Here is a 12,482-nt window from a genome sequence, read left to right as displayed (position 1 = left end):
TTATGGTTTACGTTATTATGAAAGCTTTTGCATATTATGCATACTTACAAAAGAACACGAGTTCTGGAGTGTGCTTTTGCTCTCGTCTCGTCCAGGCGGCCGCTTTGCGCAGAGGCTGGAGTAGCAATGGGATGTGGAAAAAGCAGAGCGGTCTCTCTCTCAACTCAAATTCGCGCTCCGCCATAATATCACACAGGGTGACGTCACTTTCCACCCCCACTATAAGGGCCGGTTCGAGTCGGATCCCAGCAGGTTTATTTTATTTTGCCTTTTGAAGTTTTTTCCTCTTTCCATACTAATTCAAATAATATATATGTGCTTTGGTAAAATATTCAAACGCCAGCGCAAAACCAATTTAAATAAGTCAACACAGGGAATAAAGTTTAAACGAACAGTTTTCAATCGGAAATAACTTTATTGTTCAATTTGCTCAGAAGTAAAACAATTTTTATTTCTAATTTTGATTTCGAGTTGTTACTTGGAAGTGATGAAGTTAAAAATTGCCATTGTCAAGCTATTCATTTAGGTCTTCAGGTGGCCAAATGTGGTCTGGTTTAAAAATCAAAAGAGACATCAAAATAAAGTTACTTTATATAAAAATGTTGGTTATTGTCGAATCATACCATCGTAATGCGACACTTTACTGATTGGAGCGAGTCGTTGGGCAAAGTCTACGTCTCTCTGAAGAAGACCAGTGGCGATCACCTGCCTCAAGTTTCCAGTGTCGGGTATCATCGATTGTTCCGTCAAAGGTCCACTCACGCCACTCTGTAAGAATGCAGAAATGTGAATTTCTTTTAAAAAATTCTGGGAATTGTAAATTTTATTGATTTATAATGCTGCTTATTTAAGGAAAAACGCTTGTCGTCTAATAAAGAGAAAATAATTTTTGGTAAAAAGCAAACTATAATGATGCCTGTTTATTAACTCTATTTCACCTTGGACTTGAAGTGTCTTTCTTTTGAAGATGTATAAATTGATTTATTTTGGAGAAAATTTTTGTTAAAAATTTAGAATTGAACATATTTTTTAATTAAAATTTAAAGGAAAATAAGATATTCACCCTTTTTAAATGGAATTAAAAATAAAAAAATTACAAAAAAAACTTAATTTTTCTCACTTCTGTTGCTGTCAACACGCCGGCCAGGCGGTGCAGTTTATCAACGCAAATACGCGCCTGCTGCCACGGCTCGCCACTGCTCATCCGCCGACCGGACATTTGCGCCTCTGCTTCCGAGTTGAGTTTCAAAACGCGCCAAGAACAGCGCGGCTCCAGCAGCCTCTGCCAAAGTCGGTCGCCAACAATTAAATTCGGATCAAATTTCAGTTCAGTCAAACAGACGGAGCAATTTTGCGCATCATTGATTGGGAATCGCGTGATGTTAAAAAGCAGCGTTTACCTGGTTGGCACGCAACATGATCAATACGTGTATCGCGTTGATCGAGTTGGCCGCCGCGTTCTCCACGAGCATTGCCAGGTGACGTAGAATCTCCTCTTCCGACCCCTGGTTCGGGATTAAATTTCATCATACAATCATTACGGTCCTCAGGCAATGAAACGAGTTCATCACGAAGGCACGTTTTCTGGATCAACTTTCGTCCAATCAAAATAAACAAACAAATAAATAAAATCCAGACTCTGCTTCAGAATGCAATCAACATAAGCAGTGCATACGAAAGATCAAATTACAACAAAAAATGAAAATATTTGAAAATGATATTAATTACGATTAATTACTTTGATACCTTTGACATTTTTCTATGGTTTTTAAAATACAACAATAAATTATATTTTGGAATTAATTTAAATGATATAAATCATTTTTTTATTTGGTTAATAATTATGGTTCTTGAAAATAAACTTGCTAATTCGAAAAAGTATTTGTTTCTAATACCTCAAGCATGAGAATGAAGTGTTGGGAATAGTGGATAAACAAGGCGCACAGCAAATCATCATCAGCAGCCTGATTGATGCGCTCGAGACACAACTTCAAGAAGCATTCCAAGGCGTCCGACTTCTCGTTCTTGTGCTCCGCGATGTAAATAATGCGGTACAAGTGCACGCTCTGCAGAAAGGGAAAATAATCTCGTTAGCTTGCAGACAAATGACTCGGCGCAAATTAATTCACCATTCGTGACTTTTGCAAATTGTCCAGCAAAACTTCGTACATGCTTTTGAAGGCGAATCCCGCCGGCTGCTGATCATTTTTCAAGCCCATTGTTCGGCGCCGTGACAGGCAGAGAAAAGAGGAAAATACTCGAACGTGCACCTCGACAACAAGGAGCGAATAATTCCCGCAGCAAAGCCCTCCACACACGGCTCTGAATCACCATGGCGATGGGTAAATAAAGCACTTGTCAAATGGTCGAGCTAACACTTCACGACCCCTTTATTCAGCAAAAGTGCTCCCTTTTCACAGCTTAATTCACTCCCAGGCTGCTTATTATAAGCTAGTTGTAAACTTGTCACACCGTCACCAAGTAAAAAAACAAGACCCCTGAAAAAATAAAACTCAAGAGAATCAAGAAAATGTGCAGTAAAAAATGTTTTAAAATTCTATGCACTTATTTTAATTAAATTAATGAATATTTAAAAATTCATGAAACATGGAAATTGTGCATTTAATTTAATCTGAATTTAATATAAAATTTTTATATGGTCCTGTACTGCGCTTTGTAAATTTGTTAGATAGAGCCCCTACAAATCTCAGCATATGCAACCTGCGAGACGCCGCTATTGAGGAAACTCACGTTGCTGCCGCGCTAATACTCGATCACGTTTGAACTCCTCTTGCGCCTGCAGATTTTTTATCTTCGCAACCCTCTCTACTGGATCCGTAGAATAAAGAAAATGTAGGCAATGAGCACACACTTGTAAAGGAAAATGCACAAGTGCATAATTATAATAATGTCTCAACAGCGTTCTACTTTAGGACAAAATAATTAATAGTTAATATTAGTGATTTTTATTTGCAAATGTGTTTATGAATCAACATTAGATAAAAATTCATATTTATTCATATAATTAGGTCACATTATAAGAACCTGTGAAAAGTTTGATACGTTCCTTTAAAACACTTTACTCTTCATAAAAAGCAAGAAAAATTAAATCACAAGAAATGCAAAATATTAACTTACAGCAATCGTAATTATTTATTTAAAAATATGCACAATTCCTAGCCTAGTCTGATATATTGAGAGAAATAAAGAAAAATGAATTGAAAAATCTCATTCCCATCTCTTATGTTGTTGTTGTTGTTTTTTTGTTTTTTGTTTTTTTAGAAGTTTGCTTCATATTTAAAGGCTGAATAAATTGAAGTTGTAGAGATATGCAACCTTGTGACAGGCAAGTCGTGCCGGTTGCATACTTGAGCAATTTACAAAGAAAATTGCCATTAAATAAGGGCCCGAGCGAGAGCTTGTTGATGAGAACAGGCAACATTTCTGTAAGTTTCCTTTTATTTCTTCCATCAGAGTGATCAAATGTTTCTTTGATTAGCTCAATTAATTTTGATCCAATTCCAAGAGTGCTCTAATTGCGATACGAGGCGCCCTTAACAGTCAGCGCCTCTCGAGGCGCCGCGAGGAACCCGCGTGTCAAAATCAAAATCAGCTGTGGCGAATGACGTGAGTGCGAGCGAGTCGAGCGAGCAACAGAGTCGCGAGTGAGTCTGCGAAATTAAAGGACAAAAACACAAAAGAGACGCTCTCTTCGGGCAGCTCGCGAGCACCGGACATGTCCAGGACGGCGCCGTCGTCGTGTCCGAGCAATTTGTGAGCCGCGGCGTGCGGTCATGGAGCGGCGAAGTGCGGCCAAAGGTGAGACCGAAATGTCCGAACTTGCTGCAGATGAGAGCGGCTCCTTTCTTTGGTTTCCGTGTCTTGTGACTCTCGACCTTCGAAGACGGCAAATTCCGCTCACTTTGCGCAAAAAACTTAAGCTATATAAGGAGAAGTAGTGGCGCCTCCTCTCCTTGAAACTTCTGCCTTTTTGTTTCACAGACACAAATTTAGAATACTCTTTTGATTTCACTGTATCTTACAGAGATTATTACACATTTAGAGGAATTAATTCATTAAACAAAACTTCCAATTCAGGAATCTAATTTAGCATCTTCTGATATTTATATTGCGTAGTTTTTTCACCCTCTCGAAGTCGGACAGAGGGATTAAAAAAATTTGCCGTACAATCGGAGGCCACTTATGCAAATCGTCTTGCGTCACCGGCTCAAACTATAGAGTTATTGGAATATGTCATGTGTGCCAGAAAAAAAATTGTAATAGCAAGCAAATAATTTTCATGATGCACAAATTCCATATGAAACTTCAACTTTCATTTAAAAAATGCCAATTTGTCTCAAAAAGGCTTCAGTTTGTTTGCGTGGTGCATTCTTAGGAAATATTTTAATAATAAACAGCTAAAATATTTATTTGTAAAAAGTTAAGAATTGTACCCACAAAATTTCGAGTTTTTAAAGTTAAAAATCATATTAATTTCCATTAATCTAAAGATCTTTTTGTTGGAAAATCGGCGAAAATTTACATGTGGATGGGAAACTATTTTTACAAGATTAAAATTTATGTCCTTAAAAATTTAAATATTTACTCACCATTAGATTTGATTGAAGTTGAAGTAAAAAATTCTTGCTTCACCAAAAAAATTACTCTTGAATAAATATGTAGTGCTAGTTAATAAAAACCTTTCTAGATAATTTGTTTTATCTCGGAGTCGTTCAATGCCTAGCATTTTCCTCCTCGTACTCATTTCCTGCGCTTGTTTCAGATAAATAATAATTATATATTTCCCCTTCTTGCAATCTTTTGCAGGCCTGCCTGTCACTTTCCAGGCGAAATCACTCACAGACCTGTAAAATTTGTCGCCTCTAACTTTAACTAACAACCTGCATCTCCGCTCTTCTTGTGCTTCTAACCACAGACTAACCAAACCACGGTATCTGTCGCAAAACTATGAGCAAGAGACCTGCTGGAAAAATAACCCTCAGCATGCTTAAAGGTAGTTGGGATTTTAATTAGAAAATTTGCTGTCCAGAGCAAAATTACCGAAGAGAGACTTTCCTGCTAAAATAACTTAAATTTGGCCAATGAAGAGTTTCAGCTTTAAATATGTTGAATTTTAACTATTTAATTGAATTTAATAATAAAATTTACGTCATTTATTTACTAAAGAAGAAAATTTTCATCTTTGTGACCCAATATTATTTGAACTTATGGTTCCAGAATTAGGCGATATTCAATACCTTCTATTGATGGATTCTTTTTATCTGATCAAAAATTGCAGTTTTAAATTAGGCCAAACATGTCTCTCTAATCAGATGTTTTTCAATTTTTATTTTCTTTTTGTCAGGCCAAGACAATGAGTGTTTGTTGGCATATTGTGCCCTTTTTTGAGCTTGCAGAAGGCAAACTCCAAACTCCAATCTTTTATCTCTTTAGGTATTTTTATTTATTTATTTTTTGAACTTAGTTTGCATCAATTTATTATTCTTTAAAGTATAGACGAAGAATTTTTGTTGCACTTTGTAGACCATTTTGTGGCTGACAAATTTTTTGCAGGCAAACCCATAACCACCTCGGTGCCCAGCTTTTCGTTTCGCTTCAACGCGGAGGACGAGGAACTGGAGGAATTGCACCCCGAGGAGCACCTCGAGTTGCCAGGTACGTCGGCCGCCCACAAACTAATTTGCAGCATGAGTTTGTCTGTGAGACCCGCAAATCATTATTTATTCACCTTCTCGTCGCACTGCTCACTCACAAAATGTGTCTGTTGCCCAAATCAACCAACAGCCCCTGAGAGTCACAGTTTGTGTCTAACAAAATTAATTAATTAAAATCCATTTTTAATTTTAATTGATTTGCCGCGAATCGTGAATTACGTAGTAAAACGATTAGAAGGAACGTGATATTATCAGAGATGAATAATAATTCAATAGTTTTTGAAAACCTAATCTAGCCAAACGTTGAATTTTTTAATATTATGTATATTAAAAAATGTTTTTTTAAATAAAAATTGAAAATTCTCATAAAAAATATTCCTATTTTAAACCAAAACTGTTCTATTTTTATTGTGGGTTACTAGTCAGATATCTAGATTGGAAAAGTTAATTTTAGTTGAAATAAAAATTAATGACTTTGTATTGATTTTATTTCGATTCTGTCTATTGTCTATAATAAGCTTCATAAAAAAACCTGTTAAGAATAATTATATTACGTCTTTATTTAGAAGCTCGGATAGTTAAAACTCAACTCTTTATCTAAAAATTGACCAAATATTTTGTTTATAAGTGAAAGAATTATAAAATTCCTTTTTCACTTCATTTAAACAATATATTTAGCTTGTCTTTAGAGAGTCATGGAAATGCAAAATTCAAGTATTTAAAATTTTCTTGGGTTTTTAACTAATATACATGATTTATAAGAAACTCGTTTGAGTACAACTTCAATTACGCTTATAAATTCAGATAATATTGTATAACGTATTTAATTTTCTACCACTCCTATATTTGTAAAGTTCTGCTTATCAAATGTTAGGATTATATTATACTATAAGCAGGCTCAACTCACTCGGTCTTGTCAGAGCCTGCTCGTTTTTTTCCCTCAAAATTTTATCTAATTTTTTTTTATCCCAGCGGTTTTTCCCCTTTTTATTTAATCGGCGTTTCTCGCTCATGCTGCAGAGGTGCCCGAGGAGCAGGTGAGCGGCGGCGCCTCTCACTCACCGGTCCACAGCAGCACTCCTCACAATCCTTCCACCTCACGTGACCCGTCACCGATGCACAAAGTGGTCAAGAGATCGGCCAGTCTTGAGGATAGCACTGGATGTGAGTGCTCGATTTTCTTTCTCTGTGGGGACACCCATAGAAGCTGAAGCTTCAAAAGTGTTTGTAAACGAGTGACGCGCGTTTTAATATATCATGTGTCTCTTTCTGTTTGTCCCGCCGGCTGACAGCTAGCAACACCATGCGGCTTTTTAATGAGCTCAAGGGGAAGATCACCAAGACGGTCGAAGAGAAGCTCAGTGAAATCAAGAGTGAGAAGAAAAACAAGACTGTCGAAGAAAAACGGAAAATGGTAAAAAAAAATTATGCCTTTTTTTACGAAAAAATCTCCATCAAGAATTAGAAATATTTTTTTGAACAGAAGTTTCATGATTTTTTTTTTTATCAAACTTTTTAATAAAAATAATACATTTTGTTGAATTATTATAGTTTTCAACCAAGAGTCATAAATTCAATTTACTTATCATGGCTTCTCATCAAAATTCATAGAAATGACGCACAGCTGTATTCTTGTTTTTCACCTTTCCATTTCCATAAATAGCTCACCAGCAAGGAGAGTTCTAGCGTTAGTGACTCAGAAGAGTGCACCGCCCCCAGCACAGGCAGGATTGATGACCAGAGTCCCAGTCTGCAGAGCACTGTCCCCAGCACCCCAGGCACCGCAACACCTGAGCTAGAGGTCTCTTTGCCCATTGACATTCCAAATGCCGAAGCAATGGCCGAGGTTCAATTGCCTCAAATTAATAGTTGTGCAAAAATACAACATGTTTCTAATGCGTAGGAGCCAGATTTTCCCATGGACTCGTCAACTCCAAAGAAGAGCCTGCCTACAACTTTAGAGGCGCCGTTCAAGAGCAAAGGCCGACCGAAAATAACTTCAGAGTTGCGGCGCAGGAAGAAAAGCACTTCTAATGATGTACGACATTGAACTGTCAGAAAAACTCAGTAATTATTAATAATAATTCCATATCATAGAAGGTGATGACCATGTCCAAGATCGGTGACCCCTATGGTGAGGATGACGAGATTGAGTCGGCTGTGGAAGTTAACGAGGAGTCAAACTTGAGTGAGCAAAGTGTGGCCAAAATCGAGCAGCCTGCACCAAACAAGGATATCAAGGACACATCATGGTAATTTATTATTATTTTAGCATTCTGTATTCAATTATTTTGTGGCAGGTCTTATTCTGGAAATTTGCTGCATCTGCTTGGGCAGAGAACGGTCCAAGTCACTCTAGCCTGGCCTATTTTTTGTGTGCTGCTGCCAGTGCCGAACTTTTTGAGGGACTTTGTGCTGGGCGCCTTGGTGATGCACTGCTTCTACACAGCTTTCCAGTGGCTGACCGAGCCAGTTCCATCCGAGCCAGAAAAGCCCTTGCTGATTCCTGATTTCAGTGCCCTGCCAATCTTGAAGGTTCCTTCTGTGAAAGAGCACTCGCCCGTTACCAGATTCGAAGTATATTTAAAAAAAAAAATAATGCTTTTGTAATATGAGTTTTCCTAAATATTAGGGATGGATGAATGAATTTCCATCTGAATACAACCCTGAGACTTACCTCATTAACCAAACCAGATCAGTTTTCGTAAGATTGGACGGCTCGATGCTGAGAATTTCCCTGACAAGGCAGAAAGTTCGGAAGCGTGCAATGTGGAACGAACCACCACCGAGACGCAACTTTTACCACCAAAGAATTTTTGACATTGCTAAGTGCACTATTAAACTATTACCAGACGGATTGGCTAGAAAAAGGTTTATTTTGAAGAGCAAAAAATTGTGATGATGTATAAATTTTTCCTACCTATTAGGATGTGGAGCAAAAAATATCCCATATGTATCATGCTGAGACGAGACTCCAGAATTGGAATCACTATTCCTGAAAATGATTCCTTCAAGGAAGTTGTTGATGATCATGCCGAAGATGAGGAGTTTGAGGAAGAAAATAGTGAGGACGAAACGTTTTGTCTGGTGACCAACTCCATGGTCGATCAGCAGCAGCTCATTTTGTTTGCCAGAACTGACAGGGAAAAAGATGAATGGTAACATGGATTTGATTTTCTGAAGTTTGTGTTAATTTTTATTTTCAGGTTGCGTCGACTTGTGGCTGCTAGTAAATGCCTCAGCACTCCTGACCAGGAGGACTCTGTGACGCCATCAGTCGAATCCTCAAACGTTCCTGAATTGCGGGTCTCTCCTCAGGGTACACCAGAGCACCGACCTCTGTCTTTAGAAGTTGAACTGCATCAGCACATCAGCAAGTTTTTACAACAGGTGCCTCCCAATCAGAACGAAATCACTGACCGAACTGAAAAACAGGAGCCTAAGAAACCACGCTTTGGTTTTTTCTTTAAAGTTTGTTAAAGATATTTGAATTATCTACTTTCAATCGGTGCTGGAAGTTTTTCATTGGTCATGTGATATGTTCAAAAAGTCTACTGTTTGACGTCCATTTCTGTTTCCTTTTTAATGTCGTACATAAAGCTGTGCTTGATTTTTTTCTCTATTTGTGAAGATAAAGGATTTTAAAGCGTTCCTCTTTCTTGATTTTTAGACTTCAAGTACATCTGGAAGTTTGTCCAGCAGTCCTAAAAACAGCCCCGTTGGCAGCCCTGTGAAGTGCCCTTTGAATAAAGCACCTGAAACTATCAAAGAGTCGGAAGAACTACCCTCAGTAGGAATTCCGCCACCTCCAGCAGACACGGCCTGGTTCAATGCTCTGCTGAGCAGGGTTTTGTTCGACGTGCTGCGGGACAGTCAGTGGAGCGAGTGGGTCCGAGATCGGATTCAGAGAAAACTTAGCACAGTCAGGGTCAGTATAAATCGATGTAAATCATTTTATTTAATGGTATAGGGAATACTCCATTTTCCCCATTTTCTTCTTCAATATTTTGACTTGATTTTTTTTTTTAAATTTCACTTGCAGCTGCCTACATTCATGGAGGAGTTGACAGTGTCCGAGTTGGATCTGGGAACCGCTTTGCCTGTGGTGCACCGCACTTCATCACCACACATGGACAACAGAGGTCTGTGGGTTGACCTGGATGTTAGTTACGAAGGCAGCGCCAAAATTTGTGTCGAAACGAAGCTGAATTTGGTCAAATTGACAAAGGCAGACAGTTTGGAAAGCAGCTCTGGTTCCAACAAGGATGGACCAAGTTTGGCCACCATTGAGGCAGTGCAGAGAAAAACCATTGGGTCAGTCTGGCTGATTTCTAGATGTTCAATCGACAATTTTCCTTCTTTTTTCAGGAAGTCTCCTATTTTTGACAGTGATCTTGAAGACAGTGCTGAATCTTCATCAGACGAAGACACAAATGAAGTTTCGGCAGATGACAAGTAATTTTTGTCCAAACTATCCAATTGAAAAAAATTTAAATATATTTAAAATTTTAGCTCAGCGCCTGGTGCGGGAAGTAGCGGAATGGGCAAAATGCTATTCAGAATGGCCACAAAAATAACTACATCTAAATATTTTCAACAGGTATTATAATCGTGATACATCGTGTATAATTTTATTGAATTACTTTCCTATTTCCAGGCATCTGAAATAAGTTACATTCGTCGAGCAATGGAAGAAATGTCAAATACCAGAGTCATGGTGCATGTAGAATTAAAAGCCCTGGTCGGAGTTCTTGCCATCAACATTCCCCCTCCACCGTCAGACAGGCTGTGGTACTGAACCTTATTAATAAATATTTTATTGATTTTTTAATTACTTTTTATTTTATTGCTTTCTCTCAGGTACGGATTTAGAGGAAACCCTGAGCTGCGTCTGGCTGCCAAGGCCAAGCTGGGTGAGCGCCTGGTCACTCTCTCACAGGTCACCGACTTCATCGAGAACAAGTTATGCATCGAGTTTCAAAAAGTTTTTGTTTTGCCCAACATGGATGAATTGATCATTCCTGTTATGAACGGCCGAGTCCCTCAGTAGCGGGGAAAACATTCTTGATCTGCGACTTGCTTTCAGTTGTTTATTTTTGTATATGCCTGATGTTTCATTATCTCTTGCAATCCGTGACAGATCACTTTAAATTAATGTTAATAAATATAAGTTATGTGACATTGACTTAAGTTAAGTAGCTGGCAGTTAACTGTATTCTTACAATGAGTAAGTCAAATCTGCACTGAGTGTGGCTCTCTTTGGAATACTTGTGTTCACTCTAAAGCAGAGAATTCTTGTAATTTCTTCTTTCTTAGCTGTTAAAATCAAGTATTTTGGATATGAATTTTTCATCCTATGAAAACTAACGTCCTTGTGGCTTTGAAGAAATTTAAAAATTCGCAAAATATTTTCCTGCAAATGCATCTCTATATCTCATGTTAAAATTTTTAATAATAATCAAAATTTTAAATTTCATAATAATATCAAGTTTAATAACAATATCAATTTACAACATAATTATAAATTTTAATTCACTGCGTTTCGACTCTGCCTAAAATATCTTTGACTAGTTCATTTTTGAAACTTCTCTCTTTAGGTGCATATATGGTCCGAAAATCTTAAAGACTGAAACTGGAAGTAAATTAAAAGACCCAATCAAAAGGCATGAGTTGAAACTACCGTACTGCACACGTTTTCCGATTTCCATTGTGTGTTGAGGTAAAATTTATTCATCTTCCTCAAATATTTGCCCTTTCAAGACTGCTTTAGAGCGAAAAAATGACATTTTGTTGCGACTGAAATGTGTATTTAATTTTTTTTTTACATATCTTCAAAATCTTTTTACTTGCAGGAGTCGATGTTGTGTATTAGAAATTTTGTGTTTAGCTGAATGTGATAACTGGAGTAAAGTTAGAGCATTGATGGTGAGCATTTAGTGATCTGTTAGAACAGAGTCGTATTAAGGGCAAACAATAATTATTATTAGCCGGTAGTTAACTGCAGCTCAGTCCCCATCAAGAGACAACAGTAGAAACTATGTTTTGTAAAACAAATAAGGCATCCTTTGAAAACATTGCAAAATTGTATTTTAAACTGAAAATATTGTTTCTTGCTGAGATTTGAAGCTGCAGATTTTTATTGAACCATTATGCTTAGCTGGAATAGTTGCATCTTTTTTATAAGACAATGTGATAGCTCCACAAGGCCTCTCCCAAAAACCCTGTCTCTGTGTTATTTAATACGCTGGTGAATTTGCTTACTTTGATGTACTTACCCTACAATAAAGTGTTGATTATGAAGCATCAAAATTCTTTACGATTTGCCAAGCTATACCCTAGCAAATACCACTAAAAATTTAAATTACACAACGCATATTTTTTTCTTATGTGATTATTTTCAATAGCAATAATGAGTTTACAAAAAAAAATTGTTTTGTTTTTTACTGCATTTATTGTAAATCATAAATTAATATTCATTCAAATAATTAATATATGTTCTTAAATATTACTTTAAGATTCTTAATTTTTTTTTCTTTTTGGTATATGGTGAAAAAATAGGTATCAAGAAGAAATGAAACACGTTTATTTTTATTTTTTGACACTGAAAGACACCCTTTATTCAACGCATCATACATCAGTAGTACTGGTCATAATACATAAAGGATGGTGGATTATTATTAATTATTACTCTCTATCATATTAATTTTCAATATTATTCATAAATAAACGCATTATTTCATAGGACAAGCGGTGAGCTTATCTTGGCTTATACTCAGACCATACATTAGGAAACAAAATTCAAACAGA

The 12,482-nt window shown here is 37.0% G+C and overlaps 2 protein-coding genes across 5 annotated transcripts; one reads left to right on the top strand and one right to left on the bottom strand.

The window, feature by feature from the left end:
- Window positions 1-181: 181 nt before the first annotated feature.
- On the bottom strand, window positions 182-2,414 carry LOC132197723 (uncharacterized). The gene is made up of 6 exons (XM_059621213.1): window positions 2,130-2,414; window positions 1,896-2,066; window positions 1,401-1,505; window positions 1,121-1,282; window positions 624-768; window positions 182-549 (listed from the first exon to the last, which is right to left on the bottom strand). Exons 1-6 carry the CDS (start codon window positions 2,217-2,219, stop codon window positions 515-517), a joined length of 708 nt encoding a protein of 235 aa, XP_059477196.1. The 5' UTR covers window positions 2,220-2,414; the 3' UTR covers window positions 182-514.
- Window positions 2,415-3,628: 1,214 nt separating this feature from the next.
- LOC132197336 (testis-expressed protein 2) lies at window positions 3,629-11,978 on the top strand. 4 transcript variants are annotated; one of them, XM_059620567.1, is made up of 18 exons: window positions 3,629-3,819; window positions 4,828-5,014; window positions 5,575-5,676; window positions 6,696-6,839; window positions 6,968-7,089; window positions 7,339-7,521; window positions 7,579-7,713; window positions 7,776-7,927; window positions 7,976-8,252; window positions 8,308-8,546; window positions 8,603-8,833; window positions 8,882-9,065; window positions 9,346-9,603; window positions 9,718-9,989; window positions 10,044-10,130; window positions 10,188-10,275; window positions 10,333-10,466; window positions 10,536-11,978. In XM_059620567.1, exons 2-18 carry the CDS (start codon window positions 4,969-4,971, stop codon window positions 10,723-10,725), a joined length of 2,844 nt encoding a protein of 947 aa, XP_059476550.1. In that variant the 5' UTR covers window positions 3,629-3,819; window positions 4,828-4,968; the 3' UTR covers window positions 10,726-11,978. The 4 variants fall into 4 exon arrangements, with proteins under 4 accessions (XP_059476550.1, XP_059476548.1, XP_059476551.1 ...); XM_059620565.1 differs by having other exon boundaries at window positions 7,773-7,927; XM_059620568.1 differs by lacking the exon at window positions 4,828-5,014 and having other exon boundaries at window positions 7,773-7,927.
- Window positions 11,979-12,482: the final 504 nt, after the last annotated feature.

This window comes from Neocloeon triangulifer, unplaced genomic scaffold, assembly GCF_031216515.1.
Source record: "Neocloeon triangulifer isolate White Clay Creek 2 clone unplaced genomic scaffold, ASM3121651v1 ptg000012l, whole genome shotgun sequence".
NCBI classification, from domain to species: Eukaryota; Metazoa; Arthropoda; class Insecta; order Ephemeroptera; family Baetidae; genus Neocloeon; species Neocloeon triangulifer.
Note: the sequence above shows the minus strand (reverse complement) of the source record. Positions and strands in the feature narration are given on the sequence as shown.

Coding starts and splice junctions, on each gene's coding strand:
- LOC132197336 (XM_059620565.1), top strand. CDS start 4,969: ATGAGCAAGAGACCTGCTGGAAAAATAACCCTCAGCATGCTTAAAG. Junction 5,015..5,574: donor AACCCTCAGCATGCTTAAAG/GTAGTTGGGATT, acceptor AATTTTTTGCAG/GCAAACCCATAACCACCTCG. Junction 10,467..10,535: donor CCACCGTCAGACAGGCTGTG/GTACTGAACCTT, acceptor GCTTTCTCTCAG/GTACGGATTTAGAGGAAACC.
- LOC132197723 (XM_059621213.1), bottom strand. CDS start 2,219: ATGGGCTTGAAAAATGATCAGCAGCCGGCGGGATTCGCCTTCAAAAGC. Junction 2,067..2,129: donor ATTTGCAAAAGTCACGAATG/GTGAATTAATTT, acceptor CCCTTTCTGCAG/AGCGTGCACTTGTACCGCAT. Junction 1,283..1,400: donor TCATGTTGCGTGCCAACCAG/GTAAACGCTGCT, acceptor CGACTTTGGCAG/AGGCTGCTGGAGCCGCGCTG.